This window comes from Equus caballus, chromosome 25 (assembly GCF_041296265.1).
Source record: "Equus caballus isolate H_3958 breed thoroughbred chromosome 25, TB-T2T, whole genome shotgun sequence".
Classification (NCBI taxonomy): domain Eukaryota; kingdom Metazoa; phylum Chordata; class Mammalia; order Perissodactyla; family Equidae; genus Equus; species Equus caballus.
Window position 1 is genome coordinate 39,103,325 of NC_091708.1, and position 16,648 is coordinate 39,119,972.

Genomic DNA, 16,648 nt, shown 5'->3' on the forward strand with positions numbered 1-16,648 from the left:
AAAACCTCTTCAACAATAAATTGCTCTTTTAGAATATTTTATCCCCAGACCTGTACAAACCCTCCTCAAAACAACAGGTCTTTAATAGTCTGTCTGACGAGAAGGGCCGAGCTGCCCAAGCTCCAGCATGGGTCCAGATGCCAGTGCTCAGGTGGCCAGGCCGCTGCTGCTGCCGCCCTCTGTCCCAGGTTTACAGGACAAGAGGAGTAGGGGCCACATGTTTGAAGTCATTTCTGTAAGAGGTTTATCCCTTTAAAGTGTGGCCTTTTTACCTTATTGGAAAATCTGTGAGAAAAACTTGTGGCAGAATGCTTTAAAAACTGATGGGGGTCTGTGATGGGGACTCTTGGGGGCTTGCCCCGCGGCCGAGTGATTAAGTTCACGCACTCTGCTTCGGCGGCTCAGGGTTTCACCGGTTCAAATCCTGGGCGCAGACATGGCACCACTCATCAGGCCACGCTGAGGCGGCGTCCCACATAGCAAAGCCAGAAGGGCCTACAACTAAAATGTACAACTATGTACTGGGGGGCTTTGGGGAGAAGAAGAAAGAAGAAGGAGGAAAAAAAAAAACTGATGCAGAAGGTTTTTTTTCTTTTAACTGCTTGAAAGGATGGGGGAGATTTTAGGTGGGAGAGAAGTTAAGAACAGAAAGATAGAGCAGATTTTTAGAGTAAGAATGAATCCCAAAATGAAAAAGGGGCATGGAAACAAAGGTGAATGACATCCTCTCTCTACCAAATTGGAAGCTTATTGACTCGAGCAGTCAGTGTTCCTGGGGGCGGGAGTGGTCCAGCACTAGGCAGATGTGGTCCCAGTGGTCCCTTTGTCTCATGGAGCCCCTTGGGAGTTCCGTTTCTCCTGGCTTTGACCATCTCTTGACTTCAGGCTCTGGTTTCATCTCCAGATGGGATCAGTGTATGTCTGTTTTCACAGATCCACCAGGCCATCAGAAGGTAATCTTTGAGTCTTTAGATCCCACATGGGTCAAGGCCTTGGCAATCCAGGAGGCTCTCAGACCCACCTCGGTCTTCCCAAACCATGCCACTTCCTCCAGTTTTTTGGGGTCAGAAATCTGGCAATCCTTTTCACCTCCTCTTTCTCCCAGCAGGTTGGCAGGTACCTGGTGAACAACCCCAGGAGAACCAGCTGGTTTTCCCCAGTCACCCAGGTCACTTCTCTAATGCTCTCCCACTCACCCAGTGCACAGTCATTGGCTTGTTTTCTTCCATGTTCTTGTCTTGGTCACAGACACCTGCACAGCAAAGGCCCTTTCTAACAAGCTGCTATGAAATAATTTTCATTTCCAAAATTGTTTCCCCCAAATTTGAAGCTGATTTTTATCATTCAAGTCAGTTCCTTTCGATTAAAAAGCAAAACAAAGTAAAAAATAAATTTTATAAACTCAGAGTTTTGTATAGAGAAGTTTTTATCTCAGATATGTTAAAGATGAAAATATTTTATAATAGAGATTATAACTTCGCATTACATGTTATTTGAGAAAAATGTATTCACAAGATAAACTTTAGGGGAAAAAAGTATAAATAGTCTAGCGTGTTGATGATGTTCTCATTTTCTTGTAATTAATCTCTATGTTGAATACCAGGGTCGGTCTTTGCTTAAAAAAGAAAGAAAAGAAAATTTGCCTGTGACCTTACCACACAGTGATGATTCACCTTTAATGCATATAATAAATTTCAGTACTAAGGGTGAACTCTGTGGTGCCTGATGATGTTTTAAAGATAACTTTAACACAGGAAAACTAGATTTTCGACGTGACCATATTTAACCTCACTAAGTCTTACGTTCCAGAAGAATGCAAAACCTGCTGCTCACGACTGTCGTGAGGATTAAACAGGATTCCACACGTAAAGCCCATCACACATTGCCAGGCACGGCAAGATTTTATTTTCCTCCTTTTATTCCAGTTCCTCAGTATATTAATTCAGAATCCAGTTTTTAACCTCCATAGACTTTTCTACATGCAAAAGGGACTTTTCTTGAGAGAAATTTGATTTAAAGTTAGAAATAGTATCTGTCACCCTGTTCTCTACCAGCTGGATGGGGAAGGTCAAAGGCGTGGAGGTCGTAGACTGAGCTCCTTCCTGTGCAGTAACGTTCTGGCGCCTCTGGGGCCCTCCATTCGGGCTGCCCTTTTTAACCGCAACGGACGACTTTCTCTGTGCCAGGCACGTGTTAGGCTCTAGAGACACAACAGTGACAGGCCCTGCCAGGGACGGCAGTGAGCTCACAGTGTGGGGGAGCCGGGCACGGATGCCAGCACGTTGACTGTGGACATGCTTCCCAGCTCTGGGGTTCAAGAAATCCGCTTTGCTTACTCTCCTCAATCAGTTAAGTCGGATTTGGAGGCCCCTCTCCTCAGGTGCAGAGACCACCAATATGAGTTGCTGGGAGGGAGGGCCCTCTGCTTCTCTGGAGTTGAATTAGAATCCCTGGGGCTTATTCACGTGGAAAGGGGAGGGGAGGGGCCTCTGAACGGCAGTCTGGGTCACCTCATCCACACCTGTGTGACCCATTTCTCAGGCAGGCAGCTCCCCTCTGAGACAGGCTGAGGCTGGGGCTGGCCTCCCTAGGCACACACACAGCCATCCCCTACCTGGCCAGGATGTTCTGTGCTCAGGGAGCTGGGGTCTCCCCCAGCCCAAACCCCCTCAAACCCACCAGCAGTTTGCTCTCCCCTGGTGGGAATTGGGGTGGGACAGGGGAGTGGAGAGGAGTCATGTGTAAGGGACCTGGACCTTTAGAAACACAACACTGCTGTGTCCTTCCAGAGTGGGGATGAGGAAAGAAGAGTCGTTCATTCATTCAGCAAGTACTTACTGAGCACCCACTTGCCTGGAGCTTTCAGCCTGAATGAAATACACACAAATCCCTGCCCTCCTGGAGTGTACATTTCAAAGGGGGCAGGTAGACGATTAACAAGATAAATAAGAAAAATACCTAGTATGTTAAGTGGTGGTAAGTGCTAAGGGGAAATAAAGCAGAGGGGAGGGGCCGGGGTTGGCAGGTGTGGGGAGTGCAGGTCTCTGTTTAGAGAAGGTGAAAAAGCAAGGTGGCACTGGAAGGTGAGCGGAGAGAAGACCTGAAGGGAGTCAAGGAGCGGGACGTGAAGATAACCAGGGGTGAGGAGTCCAGGCAGAGACAACGGCCAGTGTTGTCAAGACCTCGGGGAGGAAACATTCTGGTATGTTCGAGGTGACCCCAGGATGACCATTGTGGCCACAACAGAGTGAGTGAGGGTGTGACTGGTTAAAAATGACATCAGCAAAGAGGACCCGATTCAGGCAGGGCGGGCAGATGAAAGGCCTTTGGATTTTACTCTGGTGAGTGACTGGAGGATTTTGAGCATGAGGCAACACGATCTGACTTAGGCGTAAAAGGAAGACTCTGGGTGCAGCGTGGAGAACTAACTGAAGCGGGTGAGGGCCGGGCCAGTTAAGAGGCAACTGCGCTCATCTGATGAAAGATGACCGTGGCCTGCACCAGAACAGCAGTCGTGGAGGTGCTGAGAAGTGGTCAGATGCTAGATGTGTTTTAAATATGAGAACTAAGATAATTTGCTGACGAATCAAATGTGGGATATGAGAGGAAGAGAAAAGGAAGACTCTGCAGTTTTGGGCATGAACAACTGGAAGAATGGAGAATTCTATTTACTGAGATGAAGGAACCTTTAAGAAGAGCAAGTTTGGGGAGAAAGATGAAGAGTTCAGTTTGGACATGTCAGTGCTTCCTAAACATCCCAGAGGAGACACTGGATGTGCAAGTGGGGAGCTCAGGGGAGAGGGCTGGCTGGAGATACTCACTTGGGAGTCATTAGCATATAAGTGACTTGAGACTTGAGAGACTCATGAATTAAGAGAGTCATGAGACTAAAGGTTACCCATGGGGAAGTGGGGAGAGAGAGAGGAGAGACTAACAGAGTAGACTGAGGAGTGGCTAGAAAGACAGACTAAAATGGGTGGGGTCCTGAAAGGCAATGTAAGGAGGGAGGGAGCCACTCACTGTGTCATTGCCTCAGACACCAAGGGAGACAGGGTCTGAAAACTGCTGGTGGATTTACGAGGGGGAGTTGAAAATTCTTGATGAGAAAGCGTGTCTTTGGGGCAGTAGTTGGGGCAGAAGCCTGATTGCTTAGGTCAGGAGAGAATGGGAAAGAGGAAATAGAGACACGGCATCCAGACAAGTCTTTCAGGGAATTTTGCTTTAAGGGAAAAAGAGAAAGGAAGAGTACACGGGGCGAGAGGAGGGAGAGAGGTCAGGGATCTTGTTTCCTAAAAGCTGGAATAAACAGTGTGTTTTAAGGCTGTCGGGAAAGATCCAATGGAGAGGGGAAACTGGTGGCACAGGAGAGATGGGAGCATTGCCAGAGGAAGTCCCTGGGGCCGGAGTTGGAGGGGGGAAGATTAGGCGCAGCAGAGTGTCCAGAGCCCCAGGCAGGGGGCAGAGAGGGCACAGCAGGTGAGGGGCCATGCCATGGGGAATCGGGGTCCTTCCTGATGTTGGTTTTCTTAGGAGCAAGTTCTTTAGCTGAGAGCCAGAATGCTTTTCTCCCCTAGTGGATCCATTGTAGCTAAACAAAACAATACTGACCCTAGTGGATCCATTGTAGCTAAACAAAACAATACTGACTCTGGTTAGTTTCTCCTCTCCTAGTAACTGACTCTGTTAAATAAACAATTACAAGACAGTATAAGATAAGGGCATTATAAGGCACAGCGGTCACATCAAAGGAGTCCCTAAGCCCCGATGGGGCAGGACATTCCCAAAGGATTTGACAGAGTGGGAGCTTCAGATGGGCTGTGGGCTGCTGCTGAGCTGGACTCCTGCTGCCATCTTACCGACATTCTTCCCACATCGCAGCTTTCAATTCTAACACTAGGGTTGGGGAGTGACTACTTGATGGGCATGAGGTTTTATTGCCGGGTGATGAAAATATTATAAAATTAGATTGTGATTGTGTCGTACAACTCTGTAAATATACAATCGTGTCACTTAACAGGGATGCATTCTGAGAAATGCATTGTTAGGTGAATTCGTCACTGTGCAAACATCATAGAGTGACTTACACAAACCTAGGTGGTACAGCCTACTACACATCTAGGCTGTGTGGTACTGATCTTATAGGACCACCGTCGTATTTGTGGTCCATTGTTGACCGAAGCATTGTTGTGCAGTTCAGGACTCTACTAAAATTCATTGAATTGTACACTTAAAATGGATGGATTTTATAGTATATAAATTAGATCTCAATAGAGCTGTTTTAAAAAATAATTAAAAAATAAAATTGTACGGCTAAAACATGATGGGGGTTCTGGAATAAAAGGGACCTTTGTTCCTACATGGACTTTCTCCAAGAGGATCTGAAACACCTGGATTTGTGTTTAAAGCTCGGAGCCGGCCAGGAACAGGGGAACTGAATGAACCAGGCCTCACGTACTCTAAGGCTGGCTCAGGGTCAACAAGGTGATACAGGCGTATGGCTTCAAGTTTTCCTGATAAACGGTTGGCGTAGGGGGAGTCCACAGCGCCCACCGCACTTGTCCTGCCGAGTGAGGCTCAGAGCGCGATCTGCCTTTCGGGAGGGCTTCCTCCATCCAAGGGCTCCACCAGGTGTCCCTTCCTCTCCACCGTCAAGCAGACCTGTGTTCTCCCTGACGTGGTACTTGCGAGTCTTTGGACAAGCTACTTCCCCTCTCCTTGCCTCAATTTGCTCATCTGTAAAATGAGCGTAATAATAGCATCTACTTCATAAGGTTGTACAGATTAAATGGGATAGCGTTTTTAAAGCTCGGTGTCTGGCACATAGTAAATTGTCCACGAATGGCAGCTGTGATTACTTATAGTCAATATTACTCTGGCTCCGACTGCCTCCTGGCCCTGAGAATCTGGCATCCAGCTGTTTACAGAGAATGAGCAGACAGGATGCTGTTCTCGTTGTCTGTTTTTCTTTTGTCTGATAACAGCTATCTGAGTGTCGTCTCTAACAAAAATGAGTCGCTATTGTTTCGTTGCAGACAGTTGCATCTATAAAAAGGTTTGCCCATTTAATGGTGGCTCTTTTTTGGTTCAACCCTCTGCATCAGACTTCCAGTTCTGTTGGAACCAGGCTCCTTGTGCGATTGGTAAGATAACCTTTCTCACACTGCTCTTCCCCTCCATAGGCACATCTGAGCTGTTCAGTTCTGTGTAAGCAAACTTGCTGGCTTGCTGCTAAATTGCTGTAAATTATGTGAGGATGATGAATGCTCAACGTGTTCTTTTTCTTCTTTAATTGTTTTTCATTTTGTTCCCCTTTGGGAACTGTTGTCTTCCATTGTTCCTCCTAGTTCTGAGCACATGAACATTTGAGAACAATTAAATATCAGTTCTCAGCACACCAGTATGTTTCAGGATCCTTTCATTTCTGGGCCTCACTCTCCTTTTTCTAAAATTCGAGAGCAAGATCTCCAGCCTTAACACTGACTGAGCTGGGGGAGAAGCACAAGGCATTCAGCACCATTCTTACATATTTTGAAGCTTGAAAGTCTAGAATCATAGAAACTCAGGTACTTTGCCATGGAAGCGTCATGGGTGGTGGTGTTTCCTTTCTGTGGTTCAAGATCCACAGCTGGCATCTGCCTGGTGAGAGTCAGCTCAGAGCCAAGAATGTTCCAGTTAGTACTGTTTTCCTCAAAGTAAAAGTGTTTGTTGACAGGTAAACATTATAGAGTTTTGAGAGGAGAGCAGAGGAACCAGTCCAGATATTGGGAGGACTGGTCTGGCTTTGATGGCACATTAGATAGGAGGGTAAAAAAGAGAGAAGGGATTGAAAATGGCATTCATGTTCTGAGCCACAACGCTGGAGGTCAAGGCTAGAGGGGTGGCTGTGGTAGTCACCAGGGTGAAGCCCAGAGAGTGGATGAGTTCACCAAGGGGAGAGAACGGGCCTGTGGGAAGAAGAGAGAGAAAGAAGTGGCCAGTGAAAAAGGCAGAGGTGGCATCACAGGGCAGCCAGGGAGTTGCCGTGCCTGAAAGTCAGTGTGTCATAAAAATGCTTCCAAGAAGAGGGGCTGACCTTTAACAAACAACTCAACACACGCACTGAACCCGAGGGACACTGTGAGGGACCGTGAGGAATAAGACGCAGCCCCTGCCCAAACATACACGACAGGAGGAGCAACTAAGCAACAGGGAATGAAGCATGAGTAGAGGGCAGGGTTTCCAGGCAGAACGGCATGTGCCAAAGGAGGGGGTGTGTCATGCTGTCGTGTGGACAACTGGGGGAAAGTGTCGCAGGACCTGGGCAGTGAGCCTCACAGAAGATCAGCTTGCAGGACTGCAGTAGGAAAGATGGCGAGGAGAAATGGAGCCAGCGCACACCTACTTAGAGCAGGAGCTTGGCAACTAAGGGGAGCTGTCTTAGGAGTGCAGGCTCTCTTAGAATTGGGGGACATGCCCTGTGAAGGAAGAAGAGAAGCAGCCAGAGGGATGGAGAGATGACAGTTTCTGGAAAAGTGAGGATGAATGTGCCCCAAGGCAGCCGACGGGAGCTGACTGCCCGGTCTCCTTGCAGTCTGTGCTTTCCCATACCTCCTGGCCTTCACCACCGACTCCATGGAGATCCGCCTGGTGGTGAACGGGAACCTGGTCCACACGGCGGTCGTGCCTCAGCTGCAGCTCGTGGCCTGCAGGGTGAGTAGAACTGGAGTTTTATTTCTTCTCATCGGGTTAGGCTGATGATGACAAGACTGCTTGTGTGTCAAAGTGCCAGGAGGAATCTGAAAGAGCTGAAAACAGACTCATGGGTTGGGTTTCTATGTGTGGCCCCTTGGGCTTCAAAATGCCTCTCCTTAGTTTTGTTAAGAGAGTCATTCGGTGCTGGTGGCAGTTGGGGACCACTCAGCTGAGACGAGAACTCCCTGATCAGAGACAAGGTCAGTGGTCACAGTGCACTGAAGGACAGTCCAAGTCTAGAAAAGAAAGAGCTTGCAATATCACTTTCTTCCTTTGCCGCTTTCTATCCTCAATTTGAATTTTTATCCTATAGACTATAACTAACTAACTAATCCATGTCTAGTAACACAAAATTGGAGCAAAACCAAGGGATGCAGGAAGGAAGATGACTTCCCAAGGTGTCTTCTATCACTGGCGCACAATCCAGGAGGTCTTGCTCTAGTCCCCTCCCCCGAGTCAGCCCCACACAGGCTTCCCTGGCCGTGCCTCTCTGGGCTGGTCCCTGCCACCCTGGGCTGGTCCCCCGGCTGCACCCCCTGTGGTACCTTCTCCTTCCCAACATGCCTCACATTTGGTGGTGGGTGTATACAAATACCACGTATTTGTCTGCTTCCGCACTACACGGACAGTTCTGTGAAAGCAGGGACTGAGCGTCTTACTCGCCAACACAGCGCCAGTGGCATGCTAGCCAATGTTTAACCACCAGCTGCCCGGGAAATAGGTGTGTGTGTGGTGTATATACGTACATTAGTTGATGTAGTGCATAGTATAAATTTTGCTGACATAAAAATTAAAATATCTTACAATTTACAAATAATAATAAAATATACAGTGCTTTTTATCTTAAAGTCCGTTTAGCCAATTGGCTCCCACAAAATGTTTTTGTTAATTTTTGCTGAATTCTTTTATCCGTAACCCGCCCATGGTTGCTGTCCAACCATGATTTTACAGCTGGAGTTATATCTCAATCCATTAATTCTTTTTCCGATAAATTTGTTGTCATTAAATCCAATATGTGATCTACTCTTAAACTGTTTCTCACCCTCGCACAAATCAGTCATTAAACCAAAACTTCTGTTTCAGCACTCGACTTGATACATTTAATTTTAATCTTCATTATTAACATTTTCTCCATAGCTTTGTTTAGACAGTCAACAAAACGACAAATGAAGCTCTGATTTGTAGCATTTGCCAGTTCCCATGGCGTAAATTGTCCCGCCAGTTGGTTTCAAGCGTCCCATGTGACACCATGGAACACAGAGCTGGGAGGAGACGTACCGTAGCCACTAGTAGACAGTATTTCCACCATGCAGATACCATTGATGCAAACAACCTCAAGAGCAGAGATAATAGCAAACGTAGTAAAATAATTAGGAATGGTTGCATTTTGATATTTAATACCTTTGTTTTCGATAGAATCTTTTTTAAGTTTAATAATGGCTGTGTTTAACAGCCAACATGCAAAATCCTTGAAAATCGGCACGTAAATCGGGACTCATGAGTCAATACAAGCTGCCTCCAGCACACCACTGCGTTATCACCCAGGCCTGCACAGTATAGATGTGCGCAAGTGTTTGCTGAATCAGTGAGTGAAGGATCCATTTCCCCATCTGTAAAATGGCCTGGACTGAGTCCCCAGGTCCTTTGAGTTCTAACGCTCCGAGTGCCTGAGACTCCTGTGAGCCAAATTCGTGATGTGTTTTGTTTTTGCAGAAGGTGTGTGGGGAATTGACTCTTTTCTATTGTTTACCAACAAATAGATGAGGAAAACTCTGAACTGTGCAGTCAGGGCTTTCCTCTGGAAGCCCCCTCCCCGGGCCTGCGCCCCGAGGCTGTAGCAGCTGAGCTTGAGGAACAGTGGAAGCTCGGGCGGCGATGATGACGGGAGGGCCCGTGGCGCAGGGCGTGTAACCCCAGCAGATCGCGACGCTTTCTGTTTCTTTTCAGTCGGATATATACTTCACAGCCACCGCTGCCGTGAATGAGGTCTCGTCTGGAGGCGGCTCCAAGGGGACCAGCGCCCACAACTCTCCTCAGACACCCCCGGGCCGAGAGACTCCAGTATTTCCTTCTTCCCTGGGGGAAGGTGAAGTCCAATTTTTACTGTCTTATTAATAGATATCTTTAATGCCTTCTGATTTCTCTAGTTCATTGTCAAATATCGACATGCGGGGAAGTCACTATTTAAAGCCGTAAAGAAACCTGCAGTCTGAATGCATTGGTGGCATTCTTAAGAAACCTTGTGATACCCAAAAAGAAAAAAAAAAATCCGGTTATGGAAACAATTATTTCAACGAGGAGAAGGGAGTTGAGGGCTAGACAGCAAAGTTATTTTTCCTTCAGGGATGTTAACGATACGGCGGGTTTTTATAGCTAAAAGGATCTAGCCGTCAAACCGATACGTTACTCAGCACACCCAGTCTTTCACTCTATCTGGCTTTGCCCCTGAATCCCAGAGGCCTTTGCTGTGGTTACCGCTTCGCTCTGAACATGGCGCTTTTCCCAACTTCTCACCACATCAGTCGTCTTTATGGCTCCTTGTTCTGATCAAGCACGGAGCTCCCCAAGCAGCCCAGCTGGGCTGCTGGCTGGGCTGCAGCTGTTCGCTTTTCTCGTCTACTCTTTTGTTCTATGCAAGCGTAACCAGAAGTGGGGGCACTTTATCCAATTTACCCTTGAAAACGATGCCCTTGAAAAACAAGGCTGTCAGGCACCCTCACTTAATTGCTCCTAATGAGACCTGAAAGATCAGCGTGCGACATAAAACCTTCCTTCATGCCGGCTATGTTGAGGAACCAGAAATTATCCTTTTGTAAATAATGTGAACTTTTCTTCAAGTTTTGAGGTTCTCTTAATCATATTTCAGGTGAAATTCAGTCAAAAAATCTGTACAAGATTCCACTCAGAAACCTTGTTGGCAGAAGCATCGAGCGACCTCTGAAATCGCCCTTAGTCTCCAAGGTCATCACCCCACCCACTTCCATCGGCGTTGGCATCGCTGCCATTCCTGTCACTCATTCCTTGTCCCTGTCCCGCATGGAGATTAAAGAAATAGCAAGCAGGACCCGCAGGGAGCTGCTGGGTAATGGCTCTTGATTTTTGTGTTTTCACTGTAAATATACCAGCTGATTTTATCTTTGGATATTAATCATCCTCAAAAGCAATGAGTTAAAAAGAAACTTTCCTCTAATGAGGAACTAATAATAAATTATAGTGCACCTACACCAAGGAAGGCCATGCAGTTTACCCACCAACAATGACGTGTTGATCTACGTGCATTGGTGTGGAGAGCTGTCCAAACCATGGTCAGGCAGTTTGTAAACAGTATGTCTAGCCAGATACAATTTTTAAAATAGATGTATCTAAATATGTCCAATCTCCTAGAAAAGAGTCTAGAAGGCTTGACATCCTGTACTTCTCAGATATTTTATATTTGTCTATCCAGAAGTTTAAATTCACGTTTGTGTTGCAGTTCAGTTATCACTTCTCACAGCCCCTAGACCACGGGGCACACCGGTGGGGAGGGTACAGATGCAAGATATTGGTTACGCCTTTCTCCCTCGGTTTACAGGCCGGGGGCCAGACCAGAGAAAGACAAAGCCCCGTGATAATTGTGAAAGGCTAGACTGTTAGAGAGCTTTTGGTTCAAAATGGAAGCGATGTGTTAAACCAGGAAGAAGTGGTTTGAAAGCTTGAATTGGGATCTGCGTGGCCTAAAACTGCGAGGACAGTTGGCCTTAACACCCCTGCCCTGCAGTGACGTTTCCTGAACGACTGGAGAAGGGGATCCGGCCACCTGAGAGGCAGGCTTTGACCTTGGCAAAGTCGGTCGGCTTTAGAGGTGGTGGCTTCCACTGTGCTTTTACAGTGTGTGCATGGCTATTTTTAACCCACGATTCCCTATGAATCTGCCAACCACTGTTACAGACCACCGTGCTTTTCAGAAATTGAACATCTGAATTGGAGAATTATAGTTTCAGTGGTAGACAGACTCTTCTGAGTCTTTTTTTTTGCAATACATATATTCTTTATAATCAGAAAAACAACCTTCTACCAAGAAAACCAATTATTTAAAAATATATATTTTATCATCTTTCATCCTGACTGCAGCCCAATAATGCACTAATACTCAACCAAGAAAAAGGTGTGTTCTGTCTCTGGGGCAGCCCTGTGGTGACTGCCCTCTGACCTCTGATTCTCCCCTGCACTCCAGGCCTCTCCGACGAAGGTGGACCCCGGTCAGAAGGAGCACCAAAGGCGAAGTCAAAAGCCCGGAAGCGGTTAGAAAGCCAGGGAGGCCCCAAGCCAGGGACAGTGAGGTCAACGAGCAGCGACAGGTAAAGAGGGGAGCAGCCTTTTGAGTCCCAGCCCTGCCCCCGAGGCCCTTTCTGTCAACTGATGACCCCAAGGGCTGGCCCCTTGACCAGCCACAGCCAAGGGTCAGCGTCCAGCTCCTCTCAGAGGATCCCCAGAGAACATGCCCACCCAGGAGGGGCCCAGACAAATGGGCGACCTCACTAGCAATCCAACAAGTGCTCATCAAAATACGTTGAGAATGATGGGCAGTAAGCACTCTCCAATACTCCTGGTGGGACTCGAAATAGGAACAGCCTTTCTGGATGGCAGTTCAGTATCATATGTCAATGAATATTTGTTGAATCCCATTGACTTGTCCCCTGAGATTCTCTGTGTCCCTCAGGCATCATCATGCATGCTCCTGTGTGAGGGCAGGGGGCACATGGCTCCGTGAATTCATTCAGCACACTTTCTTGGAGCACCTGGCACTGAGCTGGGTGTTGGGGATATGGAGATGACCTTCACGGGGTTCACAGGCCAGTCGGGAAGGCCAAGAAGGACATCCTAGGAATTACATCCCAGGGTGGCAAGTGATGCAGAAGGATGAGGGGTGCCGTGCACCCCACACCTGGGGCAGGGAGGGTCTCAAACATCAGGAAGGGCCCAGCCAACCCCCATAAATCAAGTGAGCGTTAGCCCGGCCGAGAGAGGGGCAGCATGCACGCATGCTTTAATCCCACCAACTTTTATTGAGCCCTCCTACGTGACAAGGCCCCTTTCCTCATGGACTGCACATCCCAGTGTGGAGAAACAGACAATAAACCTGTAAACAAAAAGTGAATTAAATCACTTCCAGTAGTGACAGGTGTTGTAAGGAAACTGAAAAGAAGATAAGTAATGGGGGTGGTGGATAGGTCTGCTCGGGGCTGGGGGCGGGGTGGCGGGGGGGGGCGGGCGGCGTCAAGGAAGCCTTCTTTGAGGAAGTGGCAGTAAGCTGAGCTTTCAGCAGACCAGCAGAGAGAGAGAGAGGAGTGGATCAGCCTGAGCACAGAGAACAGAGCGGGGCAGGGGTGAGTACTAGTTTAAGGAATGAACAGCTTGAATTTGGTCAAACTGGTTTTGCACCTGTCAAGAGGGGTCAGCAGGGCCAGGACCTTTGGCCTGTGGGTAGGAGTTTCAGCCTTGTCCTCAGGCCATGGGGAGCCATGGTGGGGGCCTTTAGGCAGAGTGACATTATCCGGATTTGCACTTTAGAAAGATAAAAACGCCTCACAAACACCTCCTCTGTGTCACCACTGGCCTTTAAAACTCACAGCTGTCAAAAGTTCATAAATAACAGTAAAATCAATGACACACTGAAGTAGTCATTCGTAAAAGTTTATGGTGCACACACCAAAAAGACCATTGGCAAAGGGAGGCACTCACACCAAAACATGGCATGAGGCTCAGGGGTGTGTCGTTATGAAGCGGCTTCTATAGAGGAGGCTGTGACTGCCAATTCTTCACAGAGATTCGTTATAATATTAGAAATTTCTTAAATGATAGGGAATTGCTCAGTGGTTACCGCATATCAACCTTGGGAAACAAGTTTTGCTTATGATTTCCAGAGGAGTAAGCAAGAAATGACCCAGGTCAAGTTAGTCTTGCAAAATAAGCTAAATTAAACTTCATATGACTAAGCTGGTTTTGTCTGCTCAGGGAATTTTCAAGATTGGTCTCCATTTGTTTTTTATTTTAACACAACAACGCATGAGGTAGGACTGTCTGACTGCAGAACCCAAGCTCTGTTGGAGTGGGGGGTGACTCCTGCTCCTCCCCCCTTCCCCATGATGGGTAGGGGGTGGGGGAAGGCAGGCTTCTGAGCTCCGATGAGCAGGAACCTTCCAGAGAGAATAGGCTCAGGTCAGTGGTGCTCCCACTGAAAAAGCAGTGATCCTCTTACGGTGACTTTTCTCTTCCAGGATCACCTCGGCTTCCTTGGAAAGTCCTTCTACTTCCGAAGCCAATCCCGAGGGGCGTTACCACTCGACAGGCTCTGAGCAGGAGCCCATGGCAGACAGAGAAGGCAGCCCAGTCTGGGGCAGCAGCCCCTTTCAGCTCACGGCTTCCTCGGATGAAGACATCATTGACTTGAAGTAAACAGAGCCCGAATCCAGTCCGCCATCTTTAATTTTCTTATGGAGGTTTATACTCTTTAACCAGTTCTGACGTCATTTCTCAACAAAATGTGGCTTTTAGCCTGTCCGTGATCTATTGGACCAAACCTTCTGCACACTCGGCCAGTTTGGGTCACTCTCCAGTGTCCGGTGCCATCTTCCTTGACCTTTGTTTCTTTCTGTTCAGGAACCATCAGTCCCCTTGTAATAAAGGTGGTAGATTTCATTGAGGTTTTAGATTGAAACTTTGAATAAATCAAAAATGTTCATTCTTATTTACTGCAAGCTTCTCTTATATTTTATATACTTAGATAGGAAAATTAGTTTTTCATTACAGTTTTGATTTATGTCACGTAATGTGTTTCTTTTATAAAGAAAAGCCATTGCCTTTAAAATTTATTATAAATAAGTTTTCTTTCTGCACCTTTGGCCCCTGTTACTGTTTCAGTTCACTGTGATTAGAACCAGCTGCATTCCTGCCTAGAGACTTTTGAAAAAAGCTGAGTAGTTGGATCTTAGAAGCTCCTGCTTCTTCCTCCTTGTGTCTCACAAAAAATTATAAGGTCTAGGAGCTTGTTAAGTCTCATGATTATTTTGTTTGGTTTTATTGTTACTATAAAATCATATAACCAGGGGACAGTTACTCCTTATCATCAAAATCATCATTCTCAAATTCCCTCCTCTCGTTCGGGTCTGCTTTGCTCTTTCACACGAACCAAATGATTATCTTCCCTCTTGTCATTTATCTGCCTTCCATGGCCCCCTCCTCAAACTGAGCAGCAAATGTGGGTTTGGCCAAGTGCAAGTGACACAGCGAAATGTCAGCCTCTAGCCAGGGGAGAGCAAAGAGGGGAAGACCAGTTTCACTGGCAGTGTAAAAATTTTAATTTGTGCGAAGCAGGTAATTCATCCCTGGCTTTATTCTGATGGATTCCATTTTATTACATCTCTTCTTGCCTACATTACCCATCAAAAGAAACTTTAAATCATTTCCCCTGTTGAAGTGGCTCTGAGGAGTTCTTCTATAGGTCTTCTCTGTGAGTGCAGAGAGCTGTGGTTGACAAGACCTTGACCTCACAGATTTCACAGGAGTTGGGATCCTACCTCCTTGTGGGCTTCGCACACTGTGGTGAGAGCTCCCCTCTCTGCATAGTGCACAAACGGTTCAACGTGATGACTCCAAGCTGAGGGCTGCCTGGTTCCCTCCAGCAGAAGGCAAGAGGCAAGCATAATAAAGACAGTGCTTTTTTTAGGGCTGCCCGGGTAGGGTGTTAATAACCACATGTGTCTTCTCATTATCTCCACAGCATTCCGCATTCCCATTCTTCTTTTGCGTTTTCTATGCCCTTTTGATATATAGGGGGAAACACGAGGTCCACTACGTACTGGATCTCGACCTCACCAAAAGTTTTGTGAATTAGGTTTTACTATTCTTGCCTTTCACATAGGCAACTGAGGCTCAGAAAGGGACATTGATTTGAACCTGTGACTTCTCTGACCCCAGAGCTCTCCTCTCTCCCTGTCTACCCTAGAGAGCCAGGCCCTGTGTCGGTTGGATCTGGCTGGTGTTTTTCATGTTAAACTAATTTGTCAGCTTTTTGACCTTATATGTATGTTTTTCCCATCATCTTTTTTTCCTGAACTTTCTTGCTTCTCAGCCTGGAATAGAAAAACCAAGGGCATAAAACCATTCTTCCAAAGAAATTGGCAGCATCAGAGCCCCCCAGGATTCAACAAGAGTCACAGTTGTGAGGAGTGAATGTAGAAAGGGCAAGAGGCGGGCCCTACTAACCAGACTGATGTGCATAGCTTATAAAAGGGGCGGGAGGCTGCTCCGGCAGCGGCATCTGCTTACAAAGGCCAAGGTGTGAACGCTGCATACTCAAGGAGAGGGAGACCACCAGCCAGAGGGCAGGCGTCCCTGGCTCAGAGGGCTGGCTGGCGCTCACTGGGCTCACTGGCGCATCCAGTCTACATAAGCCTCTCCACATGCAGCAGTCCGCCCACGCAGTCTGAGGCATTCATCCACTCTGCAAACACTGAGTGCCCACTGTCCAGAAGAAGACAAGGTGATGTCCACTGGGGGATGGAGAGTAGTAAACAGGTGGTCACAAAGTAGTCATAACTGCTCTGATGAGAATTCCACAAGATGCGGTGGAAGCACAGAGGGGCCGTCCCCTAAGCACTGGATGAAACAACTTTTTTTTTTTTTAATTAAGATTTTATTTTTTTCCTTTTTCTCCCCAAAGCCCCCCCCCCCGTACATAGTTATGTATTTTTATATTTTTAGTTGTGGGTCCTTCTAGTTGTGGCATGTGGGACACCCCTTCAGCATGGCCCAATGAGCAGTGCCATGTCTGCCCCCAGGATTCGAACTGGTGAATCCCTGGGCCGCCAAAGCAGAGCGTGGGAACTTAACCACTCGGCCACAGGGCCGGCCCCCAAACTATCTTAATCACACTGGC

At 47.2% G+C, this 16,648-nt stretch overlaps 1 protein-coding gene across 6 annotated transcripts in view; it reads left to right on the forward strand.

Moving 5' to 3' along the window:
- GARNL3 (GTPase activating Rap/RanGAP domain like 3) overlaps positions 1-14,458 on the forward strand; it is a 144,890-nt gene extending 130,432 nt beyond the window's left edge. For 5 of the 6 annotated variants that reach the window (XM_023628919.2, XM_023628920.2, XM_070250784.1 and 2 more), the window contains 6 exons: positions 6,033-6,140; positions 7,571-7,689; positions 9,679-9,817; positions 10,598-10,813; positions 11,945-12,068; positions 13,989-14,458. In XM_023628919.2, coding sequence (XP_023484687.1) covers positions 6,033-6,140; positions 7,571-7,689; positions 9,679-9,817; positions 10,598-10,813; positions 11,945-12,068; positions 13,989-14,166 — 884 coding nt within the window. In that variant the 3' untranslated portion in view covers positions 14,167-14,458. The remainder of the gene's footprint in view (positions 1-6,032; positions 6,141-7,570; positions 7,690-9,678; positions 9,818-10,597; positions 10,814-11,944; positions 12,069-13,988) is intronic. The other variant, XM_070250785.1, reaches the window with a different exon arrangement.
- The last annotated feature ends 2,190 nt before the right edge of the window (positions 14,459-16,648 follow it).